The sequence below is a fragment of the Phoxinus phoxinus genome, assembly GCF_949152265.1.
Source record: "Phoxinus phoxinus genome assembly, chromosome: 4".
In the NCBI taxonomy this organism is placed as follows: Eukaryota; Metazoa; Chordata; class Actinopteri; order Cypriniformes; family Leuciscidae; genus Phoxinus; species Phoxinus phoxinus.
Genome location: NC_136879.1, coordinates 44,783,828 through 44,810,886, shown reverse-complemented (window position 1 = coordinate 44,810,886; position 27,059 = coordinate 44,783,828). Strand labels below are relative to the sequence as shown.

General features: G+C 42.6%; 3 protein-coding genes across 5 annotated transcripts in view; 2 read left to right on the top strand and 1 right to left on the bottom strand.

The window, feature by feature from the left end:
* LOC306997722 (NACHT, LRR and PYD domains-containing protein 3-like) overlaps positions 1–2,732 on the top strand; it is a 42,523-nt gene extending 39,791 nt beyond the window's left edge. Inside the window, exon 9 of the mRNA XM_079611139.1 lies at positions 2,198–2,732. Coding sequence (XP_079467265.1) covers positions 2,198–2,375 — 178 coding nt within the window. The 3' untranslated portion in view covers positions 2,376–2,732. The remainder of the gene's footprint in view (positions 1–2,197) is intronic.
* Positions 1–27,059, bottom strand: part of LOC306997544 (uncharacterized protein) — a gene marked incomplete at both ends in the record, with an annotated part of 351,005 nt that overhangs the window by 165,046 nt on the left and 158,900 nt on the right. The gene's annotated exons all lie outside the window — the stretch shown is intronic.
* cep57 (centrosomal protein 57) overlaps positions 25,527–27,059 on the top strand; it is an 18,509-nt gene continuing 16,976 nt past the window's right edge. For all 3 annotated transcript variants that reach the window (XR_013797437.1, XM_079611154.1, XM_079611153.1), the window contains exons 1-2: positions 25,527–25,681; positions 26,332–26,485. Coding sequence is in view for 2 of the 3 variants with exons in the window: in XM_079611154.1 (XP_079467280.1) it covers positions 25,643–25,681; positions 26,332–26,485 (193 nt within the window). In the remaining variant the exon portion in view is untranslated. The remainder of the gene's footprint in view (positions 25,682–26,331; positions 26,486–27,059) is intronic.

The window sequence follows — 27,059 nt, the reverse complement described above, 5'->3', positions numbered from 1 at the left end:
TATGTTAAATTTTCTACTTTTCTTTAATTTTGTGGTAAAATTATTCTTATTTTTTCACCATCTATCAGGAGCTCAACTCAAGTGTGACCATCTCTCATGGAATCATCAGCTCTCTCTCTCTCGCTCTCTCTCTCTCTCACTCACACACTCTCTCTCTCTCTCTCACTCACTCACTCACACTCTCTCTCTCTCTCTATCTCTCTCTCACACACACTCTCGCTCTCTCTCTCTCACTCACACACTCTCTCTCTCTCTCTCTCACTCTCTCTCTCACTCACACACTCTTGCTCTCTCTCTCTCACTCACACACTCACTCACTCTCTCTCTCTCTATCTTTCTCTCTCTCTCACTCACACACTCTCTCTCTCTCTCTCTCTCTCTCTCTCTCTCTCTCTCACACACTCACTCACTCTCTTACTCACTCACTCACTCACTCACTAACACCCTCTCTAACTCTCTCTCTCTCACTCACTCTCTCACTCTCTCTCTCACTCACTCACTCACTCACTCACTCACTCTCTCTCTCACTCACTCACACTCTCTCACTCTCTCTCACTCACTCACTCACTCACTCTCTCTCTCACACTCTCTCTCTCTCTCTCACACTCTCTCACTCACTCACTCACACTCTCTCACTCTCTCTCACTCACTCACTCACTCACTCACTCACTCTCTCTCTCACACTCTCTCTCTCTCTCTCTCTCTCTCTCTCTCTCTCTCTCACTCTCTCACTCACTCACTCTCTCACTGTCTCTCTCACTCAATCTCACTCACTCACTCACTCACTCACTCACTCACTCACTCACTCACTCACTCACTCACTCACTCACTCACTCACTCACTCACTCACTCTCTCTTTCTCTCACTCACTCACTCTCTCACTCTCTCTCTCACTCTCTCTCTCTCACTCTCTCACTCTCTCTCTCACTCTCTCACTCACTCTCTCACTCACACACTCACTCACTCTCTCTCACTCACTCACTCACTCTCACTCACTCACTCACTCACTCACTCACTCACTCACACACACGTCCCTTAAAATGTTTACAAATACATTAAGCACACACACTCAATCACACACGTTGGGCCCTATCTTGCACCCAGCGCAATTGACTTTGTACACCGACGCATGTATCATTCCTATTTTGCACCCGCGCACAGCGGACTTTTCCCTCCACAGACGCACGTCGGTAAATTAGGAAATGAACTTGCGCTCGCGGGGGCGGTTCAGCGCAAAGAGGAGGCGTGTTCCGGCGCAAAACTTCCCTGGTGCTATTTTCCAGTTTTAGAAAGCAATTGCGCCACTGACCAGGAAAAAAACAGTCTAAAGACAGTGGCGCGTTGCACGTTAGTGATATGGTATTTTAAGGGCGCGTGCTTGGCCATAATGTTAACGCGCATCCACTTTGATTCTCTAATATAAACAGATGCAGCAGTTTTCATTTTTGCAAATCATACATTATTACAAGGAAAAATATTAACACACGAGGGAAATCATTGTTGTGTCCGTGAAGATGTGAAAAAGATATATATAGATAAAAACATAAAAAAATCTAGATTAGCCTACACATTTACTACCCAAATTATACGCCTGTTTAACCGAAGCTAATTTGGGTGGGTTTCTCCCATCATCCCCAGTGTCACTTCTCTGTGTTTTACGGCCCTGACGAGAACGTCGGTTTCCTCGGCTGTGAACCGCTCCTGGCGTGCGCTGGCAAATCCACCGTTATAATAGCAATCCGCCGTGGAACAAGCGCGTCTGCTCTTAAAGGGAATGTGAGAGGATGCTCTGATTGGTTTATTTCACGTTACGCCCAAACCACACCTATGAATAATGAAGCTACTTCAGACCAACCCCTTTTAGATTTGCATTGGGCGCAAGAGTCTTTTATCCCGCCGGGAAAATAGCAACAGCGCCGGGATCCGCCCACAAAGTTACTTGCGCTTTGCACTTTGACACTTGCGTTTCAGATCGTTAAAATAGGGCCCGTTGGGTTTCCATGTTCTATGGGGACTTTCCATAGATATGATTTTTATACTGTATAAACTGTATATTTAATCCTAACTGATGTAATTTAACAACATGAACTAATGAGTATTTGTATATATTTAATATTGACAGCATTATGTTATTTATTTTATAAGTGTAATGTTTATCTCTGGATATGGGCTTAATGTGTGTCATTGTTCTCTACAGGTTGGGTATGTGTGGTGTCACAGAGGAAGGTTGTGCTGCTCTGGCTTCAGCTCTGAGATCAAACCCCTCACACCTGAGAAAACTGTATCTGTCTGATAATAAACTAGGAGACTCAGGAGTGAAGCTGATCTCTGCTGTACTGGAGAATCCTCACTGTAAACTGGAGATACTGTGGTAAGATCATCTCCACCATAAAGACTCGGAGTGAATAAGGATTAATATGTAGATAGTGTACACAATATATCTTTCACGTAAGCCCCATCCGGCGGTTCAGAGACAGATTCCTGCTCGACATTAACATTTACATCTTCATATATTATTATCCCCCAAAAGAAAGTGAAACTAACAGATAAATAAACCAGACAAACTACAAACCAGACAACAGATGCAGGATACAGTGGAGAGGGTTTTTAAAGCTCAAATGTTTAGTGTAAATCAACTTGCCTTGTAATGCTTGTGCAAACAGACCCTTGAGCATTTCCTCACAATGTGTGTGTGCCGCTGAACAGAGGGAAGTGGTGTGTGTGTGTGTGTGTGTGTGTGTGTGTTTCTCCTGAACCAGGACCGCCACCATATCAGATTTATCACTACATGATTATCATGGCCATAATAACACACGATAACAATATATCACCATATCTATGGAAATATTGAAAATAATAATAATAATGCTATCAGTCAAATTCATCTTTACTTTATTTTGTGTTATTTTTGAAAAAGAAGAATCACTCCATCACATACAAAAGGAGTTATATTATATATTAGTTTAAAGTTAATGAATAGTATATAATAGTATATAAGCTGTAGTTAATATATTAAGATACTATATACAAATAGTAGGGTTGAACGATATTCGATTTTAACATCGACATCGCGATGTGCGAGTGAGCGATAGTCACATCGCCGGAACATGCGATGTGAAGGGTAGTAGCACAGTAGCCTACTACCAGCGGGAGATATTACGCGCTTCATGAGGCACGCGCACGGTCTCTTGCTCTCTCTGCCGTGCACGCGCTGCGCGGTTTGGAGCACAGTCTCTGTCTCGCGTGCGCGCTCGCTCTAGATTCCGGAGATTTTAACTAATTCGCGGGCATCATTGAGCCGCTATCAATATGCGGGAGACTTGGGATGTCTGTATCTATAATAATATCGGCATTATAGACCTATCGGCCTCAGCTCTTGATGCGCGTGGTGGGAGCGGCGACGCTGACAGAGGCGGTAAAGCTGCTGTTTAAATGTGTTCGGATTTTCTGTTTACAGAAACATGTTCTCTAATCTGTTTAGAAGATTTAATACAAAATATATTAAAGTTTTGTATCATTTTGTTTATTTCATATGATTATGATGACCAACACCAACACTGTTTTACTTTGGCACTTTGGCTAAGAAAATTTGACTTAAAAGATTGTGAACCAAAATGCTTAAGTTGTTTTATAAAAAATATATTTATTTTAAGTTATATTGTTGTAAACCAATCAGGGGGTTGGTGTAAAGCTGCTGTTTTATTTAAAAATGTGTTCTGCTTTTGTGTTTACAGAAATGTTCTAATTTTTGAATAAAATATGAAGTGACCTTTTTGTCACTTGTAATGAAGCTTGCTTATTAGTGAAATTATTAATATCATGGAATGCTAATTATTGTCTTTAGCCTGGAGTTATGGCTCTCAATATCGCAATATATATCGTTGGGGGAAAAAATATCGCAATGTAATTTTTTTCCAATATCGTGCAGCCCTAACAAATAGTGAGTTCTTCATTCATTGTCACTGTAATTAACAAAGTGTTATTGTTTAATTAGCTCTTATGTAAAGAGTTAGATAATGCTGTGTTAACAACGTATTAACCGTAAATAGTTCTCACTTTAGATTAGTGCTTTAATACAGCCTTTATTTGACATAATTACATTTAAGGGGTCATGACATGAGAAACCAAATTTGCCTTGATCTTTTGGTATATAAGAGGTCTTTGTACCATTACAACGTCCTGCAAGTTTCATAGCTTAAGACGTCCTCCCCATTATAAACGAATCATTTATTTAATCAAGCTCTAAATACAGCTCGTTCTGGATCCATGGTAAGAAGTGACGTCACGGTGCGAAGTGACTTACCAGCGTTTGCATATGACCGCCTCCAGCACAAGACAGCTACGCTTTAAGCGCAAGACAACTACACTCATTTCGTATCGCCGCGCGCCTCACAAGTGTTCAGTCGACGGACAGCGAGTGGGTCTGTGTACAGGGAAGTTACGATGCCGCAGATGTGCTGTTCCTGCTGTGGACAAACAACATCTTTGAATATGCTGCCGAAAGATCCAGACGTCAGGGAAAAATGGATGCACTTTATTTTATGCGGACGTCCCAGTCACGTCAGTGTTAGTTTAAGCGTTTGTTCTATACATTTGAAGGATGACTGTTTTGAGAAAAAAAATCCCATAATGATGCTGGCTTTGCCAGAAAACTGTTGCTCAAAGATAAGTCCGTGCCGACTATTCTGGGCTCAACAACGACGACGCAAACATACTTTTTATCACGGCTAATATAAACACATTTGTATAAGAGAATCTTGAAAATATGTCGCCTGTCTAGTAGGCCTACATGTGATAGAAAATTAAAAATGTTGCCTTTATCAATGCTGCATCTTCAAAGATGGCCTGTGCATGCATTTTTGTCCGTGGTACACCCTATCATTTCATTGAAATTTGTTAAATAATGTTAAACTGTTAGCAAATTAAGCTATAGGATAATTTTGCAACAATAATCCGTTTTCAAGTGTCTCGGGTTACCATTTTTTTAATTCAAAATAGTTTCACTTTCCATGTGGACACGGGCTGATCCAGTCTTCGTTGTTGTGGTGATGGTTCATTTTCCTCTGATTCCGGCTCAAACATAATAAGGTTTTATCATTACAAGAGCCATCGCTTTGCATGCATCACCCGCTATAAACCCTCTGGGGTCTGAGGTGTTTTCTGGGTCCTGGAGGTGTTCTGACATGCTCTGATAATTGTGCTTATTTCTGTAACTTGTGACATTTTCATGGCTAAAATCTTATTACACTGCATTCAGCACAAACTCTGCTACAATAATATGTCAGCAGCATGTATGTAAAAGTTTGTAGATTTGAGATGATAACATTTATGCGTGGTTTGTGAAAATGACAAAAAAAAAGTCACTGAAATGAGGTTATGAAACCCAAACTGATTATTTATTCACAAGACTTTTGAAAATTGTATCACGTAGCCTAGAATATTTGCTCCAAAACTATGTGAAAATCACCTTGAATACTCATTCAGAACAGACAATATATTGATTTAAAATTTGTATGACATGTCTTGTGTAAGAAAGCTTTATGCGAGTAGGCGTAAACCACCATGAATATTGAGTGTTTCACAGCTGAGAGAGACAAAGAGCCTCCCATAATGGCCCTATTAGGAGCTCTCAGGGCCTATGAGGAACTGTGAACAAAGAATGAGGAGATTTTAAAAAGAACGGCTTTTTGATTGTTTGGATTTATTTACAACACAACATAATCCAAAGATACACAACAAATGGCAAAAAAGCACATTATTTAACACACTGAACTAAAGCCAGAGACTTAACCAGTCACACACCTTTGGGCCATTCCTGAAAAATAGTACATACCTGTCATTTCCCAGATGTTTGATTTTTCACTTTACCTCCTCATGCTCGTGTTGAAGTCAGCAGGACTATACCTAAAAAACAAAAAAAAACAAACCTGTGAACATGCTGATATCAAGAGAAATTAGGGCTGCACGATTTTGGGAATACATTTTAGATTTGTTCTGGTTAAAATTGCTTTTTAAAATTTATAAAATACACACACACACATATATACACACACACACACACACACATACACACACATATATATATATATATATATATATATATATATATATATACATATACATATATATATATAAAATGAACACCAGGCATACGTGCAGGGCTGCATAAAATAATAACAATAGTAGGCTATAGCAGGCATTGTTAAAAAGGAACACTTCAGTAACACTACACTAGAGAAAAATATATTTATTATCATATGTTACTTCAAATGTTTACATCGATATGACGTTACATCGATATGACGTTATGAAATGAGATTGGAGTAAATACATGAAGCCTATGTTTGGGGCGTTTTGCGGATTTTTCTGTCCGAGCCCGGCCCGCGTCCGATAGGCATAAATATATATTTTTCTCATACTAATTACACATGTACGTTTGTTTGTGTGGACATTATTCGGAAATGTCAACAGATGAGCGCATCAGCGCGCAGAGCAACAAGGCTCTTGGCGCGCATGCATGTGTCTCGTTGTCACGGCTACATAAACAAATTTCCGCACACAGGAAGACCGATGTTATGGTAATATTTTACATGTATTTTAATCACAAAAACGAACGTTGCATCAAGTGAAAGCATCAGGCACATTGGCTACCTACATAATAAGATAAAATGTTCAATGCCGCGCTGATGTGGGCTCGTGCTGGTCCGTACGGACAACAGAGCTGTGGTGTCGTACTTGAATTGCCAGGGCGGGGTCAGGTCCATAAACCGGCACGCACTGGCAGAGAGCATCATCCTTTGGGCCCAGCGCATTCACTGTGCTAGCCGTGCAGCTGCACTGCGTCTTAAAAGTTAGCTTTCAATATTCGACATTTTTTCAAATGCGGACACTCTACCTAGTTCTGTTAACCATTCTTGAAAAGAAGGGGCCTCCTCTGACTTCCAACTCCTAAGAATTATTTGTCTGCCAATCATTAAACTGGTTTGTACCCAGTGCATTATGTGTTTGTCTCTTATTGCATTATCTGCCCACCCTCCTAAAATAAACAATTGAGGGCATAATGAAATATTAGTATCCAAAATTGTGCAAATGTGTTTATGAACTTTTTTCCAGAAATCCTGAATTTTTGTACAGGACACACACACACACACTCCTCTGCTCTCTCTCTGTCCACACACACACACACACACACACACACACACTCCTGCTCTCTCTCTGTCCACACACACACACACACACACACACACACACACACACACACACACACACACACACACACTCCTCTGCTCTCTCTCTGTCCACCCACCCACCCACACACACACACACACACACACACACACTCCTCTGCTCTCTCTCTGTCCACACACACACACACACACACACACACACGTTAGGTGTCCATGTTTTATGGGGACTTTCCATATAAATAATGATTTTTATACTGTATAAACTTTATATTTAATCCTAACTGATGTAATTTAAAAACATGAACTAATGAGTATTTGTATATATTTCATATTGACAGCATTATGTTATTTATTTTGTAAGTGTAATGTTTATCTGTGGATATGGGCTTAATGTGTGTCATTGTTCTCTACAGGTTGTGGGGTTGTGGTGTGACAGATGAAGGTTGTGCTGCTCTGGCTTCAGCTCTGAGATTAAACCCCTCACACCTGAGATATCTTGAACTGTCACATAATAATCTAGGAGACTCAGGAGTGAAGCTGCTGAAGGATCTGAGGGATGATCCACATTATAAACTGGAGACTCTAGTGTAAGAATAGTTTTTAACAATTTTCATCATCATACTACTTTCATTTAAAGTTCAAACGGCTGTTTTATTCGCTAGAAATAAAAGTAAAGGTTCAGGTTCTGTAACTGTATGTGTGTGTGTGTGTGTGTGTGTGTGTGTGTGTGTGTGTGTGTCAAGGTTATTATAGTTTTGCATTTTTCATTAAATGTTTTTATTTTTATTTAGTTTTGACTTTTTGTTTTCAAATTCAGTTTAGTTTTTAAAGTGGGTTTGCTTGTTTAGTTTTTTTAGTTTTCTTTTTTTTTTAAATGCTCCGTTTTAGTTTAGTTTTTATTAGTTTTAGTGTTAGTTTTAGTCTTTTTTGTTATTGGGTTATTTGTCAGGGGTAAGATTTAAAAAGGTCAGAAAAATGTATTGTGTAATAATAACTCCACAAAAACATCATACAATTTTAGAAATATGTATTCAACAATAACACCAGTACATCAAATGTACATATGGACACAAATATGTAAACAGTCTACGCAAGACTCCGCAGTCAGTGCAAAGTGTGTGTGTGACGTGTGCCAGGAGAACACCTAAATAGCCAACAGACTAAAGAAGACACACATGAACAGTGTTCAACCCATTTCTGAGCCACACAAGACAAACCAAGAAGCGGAAGACTAAACATAACGGCCTAGCTCCATATTGTTTAAGCCAAATTAAAAAATGTCAGCCAACAAGCGACAATAAAGTAAAAGTGTCCTGAACTCACATCGTGAAGCAAACCACCAAAATAACAGAGTATCGCCGTGTGTAATCCATTGGCTTACGCCGTGTGTAATCTTCCTGTGAAGAGACTGGCAGATCAACGCCGCTACATTTCTCTCAGATACGCTAATGCTTATTCAGCGTCACTGTGTTATGTTATATTCCAAACATCATCTTCTTGAGGACGACACACACGCACACGCACACACACACACACACACACACACACACACACACACACACACACACACACACAACCTGCTTGACACACTAACGATAGCATTGTTCTGTCTGGCTTTTTGGAAAAGAAAAAGGAAAAAAAACTTTTGACCTCTCGAGTTTTATTTCTTCTTTAACTTTAATTATTTTGAAATTAATTTTATAACACTTTGTTTTCTGTGCCGCTTTTTCTGTGTGTCTGCCTGATGTGTGTGATGATCTGAGATTTGGGGTGTTTGTTATTAACTGATATTAAATGTGTAGTGTGTAATGATCAGTTCTGCTGGTTCTGTGTCAGACGTCCGGTGTGTGAAAGTGACCTTTCATGTGCTTTTGATTCTGTAAAGTGACTTTGAGCATCAGCAGCCATATCACCCTGTAGCCCAAGACTGGTTGCCCACTGAAGCTGAGCGGGGCTGAGCCTGGTTAGTACTTGGATGGGAGACTCCTGAGAAAACGTACTCGGTTACTAACGTAACCTCGGTTATCTCTAGAGAGAGGAACGAGTACTGCGTTGTCGTAGCAACGCATTGGGGAAAATCCTTTTCCACGAGAATACTGAAGCAAAAAATTATCCTTAATTTTGTATCAATGTAAAACGCATTGCCACAGCATACAGACCTAGGCGAGACGGCTCGCGCGCCTATTGGCTGCTGTGCGGCAAATGCTTAAGCCAATGGAGCGAGCCCATGAGTGACGTCACACCCAATGAGGGCGCTTTGCGCCCTCCTGCGTCACGTCCCGCCGAAACGGGCGTGGCTTAGGGCTATATATTTCGCTCACAGGCTTATGAACTCTGATTTTTAAAGCGAAAGCAACCAGAGCGCATACACGGCAAGAAACGCAGTACTCGTTCCTCTCTCTAGAGAGAACCGAGGTTACGTTAGTAACCGAGTACGTTCTCTTACGAGAGATACTCTCGTACTGCGTTGTCGTAGCAACGCATTGGGGAACACCCTGTAAGACGCCGTGTGTGCAGTGATCCGACACCATAGACCCAGAGCACTGAGCTGGGGTTCATACAGTACATAATCACCTTTAGGACTCACAGAGAATCCTGAAAGAGGTGGATTCTAACCACCATCTCCCACAAAAGTGACTGCATCCAGCAGATCAGTATATAGATGACTGCGCTTAGCAGATCAGTATAGAGTTGACTGCGCTTAGCAGATCAGTATAGAGTTGACTGCGCTTAGCAGATCAGTACAGAAAAAACTGCGCTCAGCAGCTTTAGCATAATTATGCCATAATAGACGACTGAAAAGTCAGTCTAACAAATACGGCTATTTAAACCGAAAATATCTTGGCCTGTAAGGCGGGTACCTCAAGGTTATAAAACCTGATAAATGTAGACGGTGAGGCCCAGCCTGCCGCCATACAAATATCCTGTAAGGCAATCCCACTCGACCAAGCCCACGAAGAAGCCATACTTCTCGTGGAGTGCGCCCTAACACCCAAAGGGCACTGAATGCCTTTGGATGCGTACGCTAGAGCTATAGCGTCCACTATCCATCTGGATAGGCTCTGTTTCGAAGTGGCCAGTCCCTTGAGACGCCCACTGAATGAAACGAAGAGCTGCTCTGTCTGTCTGAAAGCAGACGAGCGTGACACATAAGCTCTCAACGCCCTAACCGGGCAGATGAGATTTTCGTCCATACTATCCCCGGTGACCGGAAGGGCAGACAGGGAAATAACCTGCGCCCTAAACGGTGTGTTTAGGGATTTCGGAACGTAACCATGCTTAGGTTTGAGCACGACTCTGGAGTCATTAAGCCCAAATTCCATGCACGACGCGCTCACCGAGAGCGCGTGTAAGTCCCCAACGCGCTTCACTGAAGCGAGAGCCAGGAGAAACACCGTCTTGAGCGACAGGTGTTTCATATCAATCTCCTGAAGAGGCTCGAAAGGAGGACCCTTCATGGCGTCCAGCACCGTGGAAAGGTCCCAAATGGGAACTGTGGGAGGTCTGGGTGGATTAAGTCTCCTAGCTCCTTTAAGGAACCGAATGACTAAATCGTTCCTTCCTATGGACTGGCCGTGCGCGGTTTCAGAGAAAGTCGCTATAGCCGCCACGTATACTTTGAGTGTGGAAGGGGATCTCCCGCTATCCAACATCTCTTGTAAGAAGGATAAAACCTCTGTCACTCCGCAGTCTGGGGGTGACACGCCGCGAGACGTGCACCAGCCAGAGAAAACTGACCATTTCGACGCATAGAGCCGTCGCGTAGACGGAGCTCTAGCTTGTGTGATCGTGTTTAACACTCCCTGAGGGAGGTCAGCGGATACCCGTTGATGGCCCACACATGAAGGGACCATAGCTCCGGGTGAGGATGCCAAATCGAACCATTTGCTTGAGAAAGGAGATCCCTCCTCAGAGGCACTGGCCACGGGGCGGTGCTGGCTAACTGCATCACAGCTGGGAACCAGGGCTGATTCAACCACAGCGGTGCTATCAGCAGCACTGAGCATCCTTCCTCCCTGATCCTCTCCACCACTTGGGTCAGGAGGGAGACAGGGGGAAAAGCATACAGGGGACGGCGTGGCCACTGATGAGCCAGCGCGTCCTTGCTTTTTGAGAAAAATTCTAGACAGTGAGCGTTCTCTGGGGACGCAAAGAGGTCCACTTCCGCTCTGCCGAATTTCCTCCACAACAGTTGTACTGTGTGTGGGTGTAACGACCATTCTCCTGCCGGAACGCGGTTCCTGGACAGTACGTCTGGTCCAACATTCAGGTGCCCTGGCACGTGCGCCGCCCTTAATGAAAGGAGGTTGCAGCGCGCCCATATCAGAAGGCGTCTGGTCAGCCTGTATAACAACAGGGACCTGAGGCCGCCCTGGCGATTTATGTATGACACCACAGACATGCTGTCTGAACGTATCAGTACATGGCAGCCCATAATCAGGGGACGAAAGCGAGTGAGCGCTTTGCACACCGTTAACATCTCGAGGCAGTTTATGTGGAAGAGCTTCTCTCGCTCTGACCAAATGCCAAACAGCGGTCTGCCCTCGAGCAGCGCTCCCCATCCTGCGTTGGATGCGTCCGTAGACACCACCCTCAGACTCGAGGAAGTCCCTAGGCTTACACCTGACAGGTACCAGTCTTTTGACTTCCATGGTTTCAAAGCTGCAACGCAAGCTTGATTGACCTTGAGGCGAAGCCGACCGGTGGCCCATGCTTTGCATGGCACCCTCCCTTTGAGCCATATCTGCAGTGGGCGCATGCGTAGCAGACCCAGCTGCAGTACTGCAGATGCTGAGGCCATCAGACCTAGCATTATCTGAAAGCCCTTTAGAGGGAGAACAGCGCCGCAGCGAAATGAGCTGACTGTGCGCTGAATGCGCAGCGCGCGCTGTTGTGACAGCCGCGCTGTCATCGACAGCGAGTTCAGTTCTAGTCCCAGGAAAGAAATATTCTGACTGGGAGATAGCGAACTCTTTTCCCAGTTTACTGTGAGACCGAGATTCTCGAGGTGACTCAGCAGCAGGGCCCTGTGCGCCACTATCTCTGAATGAGATTGGGCTAGAATGAGCCAATCGTCCAAATAGTTCAGCACTCGAACGCCCTGCAGTTTGAGGGGAGCGAGTGCTGCGTCCATGCACTTCGTAAATGTACGGGGTGCTAGAGACAAGCCGAACGGCAGGACTTTGTACTGGTATGCCTGGCCCTCGAAGGCGAATCTCAAAAATCGCCTGTGACGTGACGCAATTTGTATTTGAAAATACGCGTCTTTTAGATCTACTGACACGAACCAGTCTCCTTGGCGAACATGCGCGAGGATTTTTCTGGTCGTTAGCATTCTGAACTGGCGTTTCACAACCGCTTTGTTCAGCTGCCTCAGATCTAGTATGGGTCTGAGACCCCCGTCTTTCTTGGGTACCAGGAAGTATCTGCTGTAAAGCCCCCCTTCGCTCTGAGCCTGAGATAAAGGTTCGATAGCCCTTTTTCTCAGAAGTTTCTGAATTTCGGCTCGAAGTAGATGTGCTACGTTCACATCTACCGAAGTCTCGACGCGCGCCGCGTGGCGGCGAGGGCGTCTGCGAAACTGTAGCGAATAGCCTTCTTTTATGATGTTTATCACTCATTTTGAAACCCCGGGAAGCTTTTCCCATGCATCTGCACGTGTAGCTAGGGGTTGAGTGAAAAGCGCGCTCTGATCGACTCGCGATACAGCGGCTTTCGCGAGCTGCGACATAAGTGTCTTGCTCGTAACATCTGAGGCCTGGGCCGCGCTTATGAGAGCGGGCAGAATGTCCGCGCTCGACCCCTCGACAGCCTTTAGGCGGGAGAGGGAGGGCTGGACGGGTTCCATGGGAACCGTAGTGCTTGTGTGGGAACGCGGGCACTGGGGACCGGGCACGTTTACCACCTTTATAGCATCGCTCGCCGGAGCGGAGCACCTGCACGCAGGTTTCGTTTTTACAGAAACCGTGCGATGAGCAGGAGGTAGGACGCAGATCGCATCGGGTCCGTTCTCGTCCAGCTTGCGGAGGAGATCGGCCTGGAATATCTGCAGCGTCGCCATGGAGTGCAGCGCTGACGCGGCCTGTCCGTTAGCGGCATAAGCGCGACGGAGCAGGGATGACGTCGTGCGGCAAGCCTTTGAGGGCAGCGCCATCTTAGCTCGCCGTCCAGCGGAGGGTGGGCATAAGTGGGCCGCGATAGTCTCTTCGACCGGCGGGAGGGAAAGGTAGCCTCTGTTTTTAGCGTCGTCGACCTCGGAGAACGCTAGGGAAACAGATGACCTCGTCCTCGTAGAAAACGGGGAAGTCCAAGCTCTCGCGACCTCCTCGTGAAGCTCAGGAAGGAAGGGGGCGGGCTTTGAGACAGGTGTCGACTTCTCCCCGGGCAGAAAATAGCCATCCAGTCGGTTTTTAGCCGGCTGCTCGGGCGAAACCCACTCAAGGCCAAGGCTCGCCGTGGCTTGAGTGAGAACGCGCATGAGCTCCGCCTCGATGCTCGCTCTTTTTCCTTTCGGCGTGGGGGCAGGGGGCGCGAGGTCCGCAGTGCTCGCCCAATCCTCGCTGCCGGAAGCCAAAACCGAGCACGAGTCCTCGTCCCTCAGCAGGTCGTCGATAGCGATGTCATCGATGTCGTCGACGGAAGCGGCGGCAATCTGCGGTCGCTGTCCGTCGGGTATCGACGCTGAGGAAGCCGGAGACACAGTTCGCGGGTGCGCCGGCGAACTTTGACGGCTTGACGGAGGTTCGGGGTTCCGCTGTGCACGACGCTTTTTACGGCGCGGCACAACAGCGGAGAACACGGGCTCCTGGAACGACGCCAGGCGAGTCCGCAGAGTCGCCAGAGGCAGTAGTTCGCAGTGATGGCAGCCGCCATCCGCGAGGGCGATAGCCGCGTGTTCCTCGCCCAGGCAGGAAGCGCAAATCACGTGGCGGTCCCCGTCGCTGAGCGTGGTTCGTTTGCACGAACCGCAGAGAGGCATCTCGAAGAAGACGCCGCTCTAGATACAAAAGAGAAAAAGTGTGAGTCGCGCCGGCGACCTCACACACACTCAACACAGTGAAAGGATATTAGCGCCGGAACGCGCAGCTGGAAGGCGACGAAGGCGGCGGTGCCAGCAGCTTGTCGTGACTTCTCCCGCTGATGTGCTCTCTCGACGGCGCCGCTTCTCTGCTCGGATCAGCGATGAGGTGCTCTTCGCTGAAGGATTAAAAATCAGAGTTCATAAGCCTGTGAGCGAAATATATAGCCCTAAGCCACGCCCGTTTCGGCGGGACGTGACGCAGGAGGGCGCAAAGCGCCCTCATTGGGTGTGACGTCACTCATGGGTTCGCTCCATTGGCTTAAGCATTTGCCGCACAGCAGCCAATAGGCGCGCGAGCCGTCTCGCCTAGGTCTGTATGCTGTGGCAATGCGTTTTACATTGATACAAAATTAAGGATAATTTTTTGCTTCAGTATTCTCGTGGAAAAGGATTTTCCCCAATGCGTTGCTACGACAACGCAGTACGAGAGTATCTCTCGTAAGAGAACCAGGTTGCTGCTGGAAGAGATGTTAGTGTGGCCAGCAGGGGGCGCTCGGATGAGACGTTAAACCGAGGTCCTGACTCTCTGTGCTCATTAAAAATCCCAGGATGTCTTTCGAAAGAGTAGGGGTGTAACCCCGGCATCCTGGCCAAATTTGCCTCCTAATCATCCTCCTATATATATACTGATTGGCTTCATCACTGTCTCCTCTCCACCAGTAAGCTGGTGTGTGGTGGGCGTTCTGGCTGCTGCACATTGGTGGTGGTTGAGATTCCCCCCTTCTATGTAAAGCGCTTTGAGTGTCCAGAAAAGCGCTACATAAATGTAATGAATTATTATTATTATTATTATTATTATCAGATAGAAGATATATTATCATGTTTGAGAATGAATTAATATAGATGATCTAGTTAGTTTTCTTATGAACAGATGTGACAGATGTAATATCTCATACTGCATATGTGACTGTGTGTTTTATTTTAGGATTGACTATTAGATGATAGTCTGATCTTCTGATGATCATCTGATGGAGAATAAGGATCCACTACAGAGACTCAGTCAACAGAATCAACAGAGACTGAAGAAACTTCACTGTTATAAATTAAGACTTCATTTAGATTTCAGCGATCCTCTGACAGACCTGATGAGGACAGACCGTTGGTGATGCACACTTAAAAGATAAGACGTTTAAAGATCAAGATTGTATATTATCAGTACATCTGAATCAAATTAACTTGTGTATTAAAGCATGCTAGTTAGGGCCCAAGCCTTGAAAAGGCGAAGGCCCTATTGTTTTTCTTAGGATTATTATTTATTATTCTTCTTCTTTATTATTATTATTATTATTTTACTACCTTTTGGGCACTTTTGGGGGCCTTAACGTGCTCAAAAACTCTTGAAACTTTGCACAAATGTCAGAACCTGCGGCCATCAGGGCCCGACTGAAGCTGGGACCCGGGCGTGGCAGGGGGGCTCGCCAGCGCCCCCTGGAATGGGATTCAAAAACATGTCCATATATCAAACACGCTTGCATGAAATAATATGAAACTCGGTACACATATAGATCTCATCGGGCCGAACAACTTTCGTGCTCTAAGTTTTACGCCAGTCCAACAGGAAGTCGGTTATTATGGGTTGTATGGAAACGCATGTTCTGGCATTTGAAACACTTCTCCTAGAGAATTCATCGGATGACCACGAAACTCGGTGTGCATGAAGCCAAGACATGGAGGATGATAAATTGCGAGGGGATTTTTGATATCTCGAACGGTTTGGCCGTGGCGAGGAAACAAATTTATGGCGAATATTGGAAACAGGAAGTGTGTTATAACATCCTCATACATTAATTGATCTTGATGAAACTTCAGCAGTGTGTTCGCTGTAAGAGGCCGATCACATGGATGTGACTATTGTGAGTCAAAGTTATAGCGCCACCAACTGGCAGCAGGAAGTGTGTCACTTTCAAGATACTTTTGACCCAAGAGGGGGGGTTAGTTTTACCTACAGTCACAAAAATCTATATATGTATTCTTCTCCTTGAGCCGGACAACTTTCTAATTTACAGTCATTAGCTCAGACCAACAGAATAGGGCTATTTAATAAAAATCAAGTCATACATAGGGCTATACTGCCCTCTAGTGATGTATGACAGTCAATGCCAGCATGTAAGGTCTAAATGAGATCAAAATAGTTCAGACATAAATATATATTTATTAGGGTGACTGTGTGAGGATATTTTCCCACCGGTTAATCGACGTGTGACACCGGCGGGAGCTTTTAAATCGCTAACTTAAAAGCGAAAGTAAGTACTGGACGTCCAGTAGGAATGAACTAAAACACATTCACTCTGTTCTGCTCGTTCCTCGCCGTGAACGCGTTATTGCTTGAATTGCGAGTTCAATAGCCTATTATTCTTAATGGAAAACAATAAAACAGTACAATGACAGATTCGCTTAAATAGTCGTTTTTACACAAAATATTCCGTCATCATCTTTTCAGTCTGCTCTTCACCCATGATGATTAATGAAATTGGACTGATCTTTGCTGCGACTCTCGTTCAACTCACGATTTATTAAGCGGACACGTTCAGGTTTTAATAGGTTAGTGCCCGTTCTCTAACTAAACTAAATTATTTTAACACACACACACACACACACACACACACATACACACACGTGCATTGCAATCTCAAATCGACGGTGGAGCGCGATTATATATTTAAATCTGTATATTGTAGCCTAATATCTGTACCTAGTCACACCCCTACTCTTATTAAATGTATGCTTCATAATTTCATTTTTAATTTCTAAATTTGATCAATAAATTAAATTATTTAGAATAATAAGACACTATAGGGACACCCTGTGGCTGATCAAATTAAATATTTTAAACTGAAAAATAACAATGCATTAAATAATGTTATGAGATTGTTTTAAATATAAGTTAATTAACGATCGTTGGAAAGAATGATAGGCTATACTTTTGAACATAACACTAAACCTCCTTTAAGTGTCGCAAGGCGACCGTCTTAATGAGCGAGTCATTGATTCATTCGTTCAAACGAGTCGTTTGAACGACTGAGTCATTAATGAATGAGACAGTTGTCTATTGATTGATAATTGAATCTTTGAGTCAAGCGATTCTTTCAAAAAGCGGAATCATTCACTAATGAAAAAACACTGTGAGATGCGCGATGGTTCTGCTGTGATCTTTGTTGAACTATTTTCGCTGCTGAAACAGAACAAAAACAGGAACATTGCATCTAAAGTGTAAGTGACTCATTATATGCATTTATTGAACTGTTGTATGAAATCAATGTCAATTTTTCAATTGTGATGGTGGTATTCATGAAAAGAGGACTCGTCGTGTGAGGTTGCTTAACTGTATCATGTTAGAAAATATGAAAACGCCCCATTTTTTAATTGTTCACTGTGATTATTTTGTGAGTGCTTCGCAACATTGTTACCGTGACTAATGCACTATCGATAGCAGCTTACAATAAATGTTATAATCAGGATTTTGTTTCTTTTTTCCCCATGTTCTAATCAGGTTGGGCAAGTAAAATTATCTTTGTCTCAACCATGCGCTTTTTAGTTTCATGATTTGGCTCTATAGTTCGGGGTGGATTGCTTGAATTGTGAGTTCAATAGCCTATTGTTCTTACAGTAAATGAAATCGGACTCCTGCTGCTGATCTTTGCTGCTTAAAATAAACAGATTACTGCTCTGTTTGAGGACAAGAAATTCGATCCGATCTGATCCGATCTTATATTTTTAAAATCAAAAGTTTTAACTGTTCATGAACAATCAAGTGTTTGTATTAAATAACATTCACAAACATACATTAATGTTGTAAAAATGTATTGTTCACTCAATGTATTGATGTTAGATAAGGCATAATGTTAATGAATGGTGTCTTAATGTAGTGTTACCAACTAAACAGGAGATAAAATGTGTTTTATTTGACTTGACTGTCCTTTTATTTAATCCAAAACTGCGTTCATATTTAAAAGGCCTTTTAAACTAGATACAACGAACCGCACACGATACCACTTTAGGGGCCGTTCACATATCGCGTTTTATGCGCGTGCAAATTCAGTGAGAAGCACTTCAATGCATCTCAACAGGTCATGTGACAAAAACAAGCCTGTTACGGCCTTTCCGTAACAACATGGAAAGCTCGGCCGAACAGCTGATCATAGCTGTACAGGGCGGCTTTTTATTTCTCATCTCAATGAATATATCTAGTAGTAAAGCTAATGCAAGGGCTAGAAATCAATTAATTATTTGATGATACTTCCTCGTCATCATGGAGAGCGCAGTTTGCACGAGTTTGCACCAGGTTTGCACCGCTTTCTCCTCTCAACAAGCGCGTGCTTTCCCTTTGCGTCTGCCGTTGCTATGCAACCATGAACAGAGGCGCGCCTGGAAAACGAATTTGCACGCACAAAAAACGCGCTATGTGAACGATTCATTCCTCCTTTCTTGTCAACAAGTGGATTCAGAGAAACCGCATTAGCAGCGCCGCCGGTCGCCGTGTCTCAGTGTGTTTATGGGGAAAATGTAGGCCTGTTATTAAATCGATCCTCTGAGTTACGGATCGATCTTTAGAAATTAATATGAAAATCGATTTAGAATTGGTGAATCGATTTTTTTCAACACAGCACTATGTGTGAGAGAGAGATTTTGGTTGGGTGACAGTAGGTTACAGTTTGACAAGAGTTTATAGTTTAACAAAAGCCCAATGTGTTTTATTGCGAGTGTACACAAATATAAGGAAACACTTGCAGTTTGAATGATGTCTTGTATGAACAAAACAACACACACACACACACACACACACACACACACACACACACACACACACACACACACACACACACACACGTGCATTGCAATCTTGACATCGCAGTATGTTCATTATAGCCAAGTCAACCTAACATAAAAATTACACTGCTCTGTTTAAATAGTCAGTTGTACAGTTCGTACCGTTCACAGTAAGCACCGCTCCACTGTGATGTTTCCAAGCACATTTTTACGTATTTGAAGAGGATCATTTTTCAATATTGGAACGTGAGTGAAATACAAAGCCTATAATAAAGAATAGTTTAGCACCCAAACATTTTAATAATATATATATATATATAATAATATACATGTTAAAAATAGGGGGGGGGGGGGAATATACACACATACCGGTATATATATATATGTATATATACAATTTTTTTTCTTATATGTGCCCTCGATGCGCACTTTTGCAGAACCCACACTGATGCAAGCTCTAAAGCAGACTTCTTCTCGACAGTCAAAGCGGAGTTACGTTATTGCCCGTCGTGCACAGGAACCCGAAAGGCACCGGGGTGGCGTTTTTTATATATATATATATATATATATATATATATATATATATATATATATATATAAATAAATATAGCTGCAAGCAGCGATGGAGGGCCCAAGCCGGTGGCACCGCCACCTCGGTGCCTTTAGTGCAACTAAAGGCACCGGGGTGGTGGTGCCACCGGCTTGGGCCCGTAATCGCTGCTTGCAGCTATATTTGATTATTGCTATCTAAATGAGTAGTTTTAGAGGATGTTATCAGATAATAGATTAGGCTAAGATAGGTCATTGGATTAAGTCAGTGTACATTACATTAATGTACAGTGTAAACAACAGCGATTTCAAACCATAATGAACATTTAGTTTTTTATCGAAACAACAAATTTATTCTCAAAGTATGAGTTTACTCTCAATGTTTTATTTAAACTTTTTTTCGAAATGTAACAAGTTCAATCTTGCATTATAATGACTTTAATCTCGAGTTAGTTGTTCTTATTTGTATTATTGCTTGGCCCTAATCCTCTCCAGTAATTAACAGATGTTGTAAACTAAATCATTGTCAACAAATGAGACCTTATTGTAAAGTGTTACTGAAATATTATCAATAATTCTCCAGTTTGAGTGTTTTCTAGAGTAATTTAGTGCCGAACGGTAAATTTTGAAGGTCTGCATGGAGACACACTTTTGTGTAGATATCGTACAGGCTGATTGTGTCTTTTGTGTACATGAAGTTGAGGATTATGAGTGCAAATATAAATAACTTTTCTTTTAAATAAATTTCTTCAAATACTCCGTAATATCTCCAAAAAGTCTTTAGTTTCATCATATTTATAAAATAAAAATACAGCTTTCCGATTCTAACCGGAAAAAGCCGAGGTCCTTGATTCTGGGCGTGGGCGGAGCTATAGAGTCAAGCGGGAGCGCCCGGGAAGGTTTGCTTATTATCGATCGTGGTGCGGTATGCCATATTACTATATATATATATAGTATTTGGTTTGCAAATCCAGCGACGACCTGGGTCTTGTTAATAAAACATTCGTCACTGAAATGACCAGAACACAAAACCGCACTTGCCACACTCCTTTGCTGTCCCGGAAATACAAACTGCATCCACTGTTCCAGTAACACTGGGTTCTTTGGGAAGCTGAACAAGGTAAACTTTCCCTCACATCCCAAAACACACTTTTTTGGAGACATTCTTGACATCAACCATTCCTATTTAGCGCTGCTGATGATGATTTCCGGTAGTAGCGCGTCGATGAGCGCGGTCTTTCTCTCCTCTGGTCGACGTGTGCGTGAACGCGCTTTTCCGAGAGCAATGCTCATATAAGGAGTTCCACTCTGGTCTACGTCATTAGATCTACGATAGAAAAAAACCAGCCGAAACGTGTTGCAACCCGGAAGTATGATTTTCAGCACAGAAATTCTCTGTTATTCGTTCAAAATAACTTTTCAAACTTTGGCCATTATTAGCATGAGAATCCATCTCTTTAACACTGTAAACAACTCTGAATACATGAAACACCATTGTACCCCCCCTTTAATTAATGCATTAACAAACAAGCAATATTTTTTTTTATTTCATATTTGCATTTATTAACCATTGTTTATGTTAATCAAAATGTTCATAGAGCTTTAATGTTAACAGATACAACTGTTGATCATAGAAATGTTAATAAATATAGTGAAAGTATTATTTGCTTCATGTTAACTAATTACAGGTCTGAGAGCCTGGAGGTTCGAGCCCACTGCAACTTTTTGGACTTTGTCATTTCAAGAGCTTGGCTTCTGGGTCAGTTTCTCCAGGGGCTTTGGGCTTTATTTGTGCCCAGGCATGCTGCTCACCCTCCTCTGTAAAATCCCGAAGGCCCGTTTTAGGACCGTCTTTGCTCCAGAAGGAGCTCCAGGGGAGGCGGGGAAATCTGACTCTGACCGAGGACGGGCCACCCTCCCTGGGCTGGCCAGGGAGGTCTGAGAGCCTGGAGGTTTTGAGCCCACTGCAACTTTTTGGACTTTGTCATTTTTTTAAGAGCTTGGCTTCTGGGTCAATTTCTCCGGGGGCTTTGGGCTTTATTTGTGTTTAGTTAGTGTGTAATGTTTAGTTAGTGTGTAATGTTTAGTTAGTGTTTAATGTTTAGTTAGTGTGTAATGTTGTGTTTGATCATAAACAACATCTGCAAAATTACAACGCTCAAAGTTCAAAGCAAAGGGAGATATTTGCTTTTAAAGAAAAGGACTACAACAAACGGCTGGTAGGAACTACACAACATTCCTCCCGGGTTAGTGACATCACCATCATGTACATAAGCCCCGCCCCCGGAACACACAGTCCATGTTGAGAAGAGGAAGAGTTGCTGTAGTCGAACACATTTGTGAGTCAGCTCAAACTTTAGCATCCATCTTTTCACATGCAATAGAAAGTCCCTCTGTGTGCATCTCACAGCAGTTCCTATACGAGCGGTTTATAGATTATCATGACAGAATATGCTAATTGAAGATAGTTAACTCCACATCAGCAACATAAATTCATCAACTAACCATTAAGAGTCGTCCTGTTGCTTCTACATGTTGTCACTTCTTCTGGAGTCTCTCCATCTTTGTCTGACTCCGTTTTTACACTAAAGGCAGAACAGTTTCTGTCATTTTAGTGTGTGTGTGTGTGTGAGGTAATCGCAGCTGCTAACACACGCAAGCTCTTGAAGCTCCGCCCCCTGTGCCGGGAGCAGCGGCTCATTTGCATTTAAAGGGACAGGCACAACACGGTGCATTTTTGCACACCCTCAAAAAGTGACTTTAACATGCTATATAATAATATCTGTGGGGTATTTTGAGCTAAAACTTCACACACACACTCTGGGGACATCAGAGATTTATTTTACATCTTGTGGAAAGGGCATTATACCAGCTCTTTAAGAAGTAAGCGGACATTACAGAACGAAAACCTTCCTGGAATAAACCCAGTTTGGTCAGGATGGAGAATCGTTGAGATGTTGTGCTAACCTGGAAGCCAATATTCTAGTCAATACTTTTTTATCAAAATTTAATCAGTTGGTCTCAGGTTTTCCTTTTTTCAAATCTACACACATATTTGCATCATATAAAGAGTCAGGAAGTTTCTTCCTTTGGATAAATCCTGGAGCATTCTCAGCACATAAGGAGCCAGACTCTGACTAAACGCTTTAAAAAGTCACAGCCAAACCCGTCCGTTCCCAGATGGAAAAGCATGAATTGCCTCTAATAAATCTTCAATTAAGAGTTCAGATTCTAGATCAGACCTAGAGGATTCACTAAGTTTTGGAAGACTTAATTTGGAAAAAAAACAACTATCATAATTGGGGTCCGTATCTTTAACGTTAGAAGTATATAGGTCAGAATAAAATTCTCTGAAACATTCATTTATCTCCTTGGGATGAGTTATTAAACCGCCCGGTTTTGATTTTACCCGAATCGCCTTCTTTGCTTGTTCTCTCCTCAATCGCCTTGCAAGCAACCTTCCGGGTTTATCCCCTAAAATTCTTTGACTTTGAGAGTGAGACTCAGCGTTTCTTCTATTTTCCGAAGCCGACTATCCGAAGTTTGTGGATGACTCAAATGATATGATATCGCATAACAACTTTAAAGTGTGTATGTCAGCGTAAATTTGTAATTATGATTAACACAAAATAGTGAGGGGAAATACACGTTTGACAAGTTGATGTATTGTTTTGTATGTTTTTCGATTCCTAAAGGCAGAATATAAGATGAAAAAGTTCGTTATTTTCACTGCTCACTTAAAACTGCTTCTCCCCCCAAACGAATCGCCTGACGTCACTCGAGGGAGACGTCTCCCCAGCTCGCTGAGCTGTGCTGATAATTGTACGAGTGATAGAAATATATTTAGTTAGTTAGTTAGATATTTAAGTTAGGTAGTTAGTATACGCAGGTGTATTTTCCCGATGGTGAATTACTGCGTTTGTGCTGGGTGCAAAAACACCGTTAAAACCGGTCACAAAGTCCACTGTGTTCCGCGCCTGGGTCAACTTTGTTCGGAGCAAACGCGCCGACTTCAGTGCTGCTTCCGTATCCAAGACTTCGGTCATTTGCAGCGCCCGTTTCACTGAGAAGGACTACGCGGTTGGAGATCTCATGAGTTATAAAATGAGATTTAAAACCCGAGTGAGACTGGCAGCTGATGCGGTGCCTACGGTGTATGCTACTGTAGTAAAGCAGTCGATCGCGCCCGCGCCTCTCTCTCACACACACACACACACACACACACACACACACACACACACACACACACACACACACACACACACACATTCCAGCATTGCAATCTTGACATCGCCTGTGTTCATTATATCATGATCTTCAGAGCTAAGGCGGAGCTACAGATTAGGTGTCCCTAAATAACCTGCGTATAACAGTAGTTCCGCATTAATTAATTTGCACGCAAGTTTAATTTATTTGTATACCGTGTATTCTCCGTGTATATTCATGCACCGAACCGTGACGCCCGTACCGTTTCGGTTCAATACGAACACACGTACCGTTCCACCTCTAAGTTACCAGACACCTGACCAACTCTCTACTGGTTCTCTTCACACCAGATATTTATGTTTCTTCGATAGGAATTATTTAAATTTCTGTTTGGCTCCTCATCTGTCTTCTGCCTGGGCGGCTCAAAAGTGTATGGCTGTGGGCCATCGAGGGTTTGAGGGGGATTCTGGATCTCCTCAGACTCAAAACTCTCCATACGTGAATAAAACTGTGTCGGCACGTCTCCCTCTTCTGACGTCACAACACACACACACACACACACACACACACACACACACACACACACACACACACACACACACACACACACACACACACACACACTCACACACACAGCACACACACACACACACACACACACACACACACACACACACACACACACACTCTCTCTCTCTCTTCTGACGTCACAGCTCAGCTGTGTTTTAAAAATATGATCTTCACAGAAATGGCTATAAAGTAATAGCCATTTCTGATAAAAAATGATAATTACATTTTCACTCAGACATCTAAACCTTATTTATTATATCTAAAAAAAAAAGTAACCTGACATACACACTTTAAACGTATCCCACAAGATCGAATCTGAAACCTCTCCATTGTCGTTAATTGCAAAAAAACTCATCCATTTTTCCAGTTAAATAAGATATAAAAGTTGAGTCTTTGATTAACATCGGATTGAAACGCCAACAGTAGTTTTTCTTTGGCAAAATACTAGTTGAAATGTAACTGGGCTATGATCAGATATTAATATATTATGATATTGAGTATTAGGCTACTAATACTAGAAACCAATTCAGATGTCACCAAAAAGTAATCATTTCTGAACTGAATTTGTGAACATGAGAATAAAATGAATAATATCAGTCGAATGCTGCGGCCTCCAAATATCAACCATATTTCTAGATTTGATTTAGTTATGAAGTGTTTGTGTGGAGGTGATTGTAGGTGGTGGTTTTGAGGAAAGTCTATCCATAGGGATCTAACAGTTGAAATCACCACATACTATTACATCTGAAGAGTTTGCATCTGCCATTGAAGATTTTGCGAAAAAATTCTGGGTCATCAAAATTGGGGCCATAAATATTCAGCAAAATTATTGATATGTCCAGATACCATTATATATCTACCCTGAGGATCAGCGACCATGGATGAAAATCGAAAATTAACATTCTTACGGAAAATAATGGCTACTACACCCCTAGCTTTGGCACTGAAATTTATTAATTTTTAATAAAAAAATATTTTATACAGCGTAAGTTACTTCATAAAAATAAACTATTCAACTGATAAAACTATATTGACTGGTATCTTCAATTTTTTTCAGAAATAGTGCACATAACTTTTAAATATTATTATCAACGTCTCATGACTTTTATTTACAAATCTGCAGACCGGATGTTGTCATCGCTGACTTCACAGCCACTGTTGTGCGCGCTTGTGTTTGGTTTCCTGTTTGCACAAGCAACAAATTCACAACAAACAGAACTAAAACTTATAAAAACTTGAATGTTATAAATTAGATATGATCTAAGATTAATCTCGCATTTTAATGGACACGAACTCGAAACCCTGCGCGAGGCGAGAAAAGGTAACAACATTACAGCTTCTTTAACATTCACACATTCAACACGTAAGTTAGCAGCTTTAAAGTTAATATAACCAGATCTATTGACATTAACAAAGTATAAATGTTAATGTTGAACATCATGTTTTAGGCGATGTTTCCTTTAACTATCGCGAATTCAAACTACATGTAAATAATATTAAACTAAAGCAGCTGAAGATTATGAACTTATCTTTGTTCCTGTTTTTCATATTTCTGCTGATTTTGCGTTTTTTAAAACTTGTTTCTAAACCCAGCAGAGTTTAAAAACAAATCATGCTACCTTTTAAAGACTCAACATTTGTTTTCTCAGGAAGAAAAAAAAAAACTAGTTTGCAATATTATTCAAATAAACTACAATCATATCAATTTATCACATTTATAACAATGTATAAGCAGGCTCATTTTAAAGTCAGAATTTCCAAGATGTACTGACAGATTATTTATTTCATTTTTAACTTATTTTATTCGGTTAAAGTTTTTATCCGTAAACACACATTTTCAGGCTCACTTCCTTCTCTCTCATATTGTTTGATTGAGCATTAACTAGATATAATAAAACAGATTATTGAAACTGTATGATAATTAATTTGCATTGTGTGTGTTTGTGTGTGTGTGTGTGTGTTTTTCTTCAGGAGTGTGTATTGGCGATGTCTGACAGCCTGTCTCTGCCCTCTTATGCCGATTATCCCACGGGACGTGCCTTCATCAACACACACACTCACACACACACACTCCTGCCCTACAGTAGCAGAGCCGTGAGAGCCTTTCCTGAGAGCAGTGGTGCAGGTACACACACACACACACACACACACACACACACACACATTCTCTCTTCATCTCTCTCTCTCTCTCTCACACACACACACACACACACACACACTCCTGCCCTACAGTAGCAGAGCCGTGAGAGCCTTTCCTGAGAGCAGTGGTGCAGGTACACACACACACACACACACACATTCTCTCTTCATCTCTCTCTCACTCACACACACACACACTCACTCACACACACACACACACATTCTCTCTTCATCTCTCTCTCACTCACACACACACACACTCACTCACACACACACACTCCTGCCCTACAGTAGCAGAGCCGTGAGAGCCTTTCCTGAGAGCAGTGGTGCTGGTACACACACACACACACACACACACACACACACACTCTCTCTCTTCATCTCTCTCTCTCTCTCACACACACACACACACACACACACTCACTCACAGACACACACTCCTGCCCTACAGTAGCAGAGCCGTGAGAGCCTTTCCTGAGAGCAGTGGTGCACACACACACACACACACACACACACACACACACTCTCTCTCTTCATCTCTCTCTCTCTCACACACACAC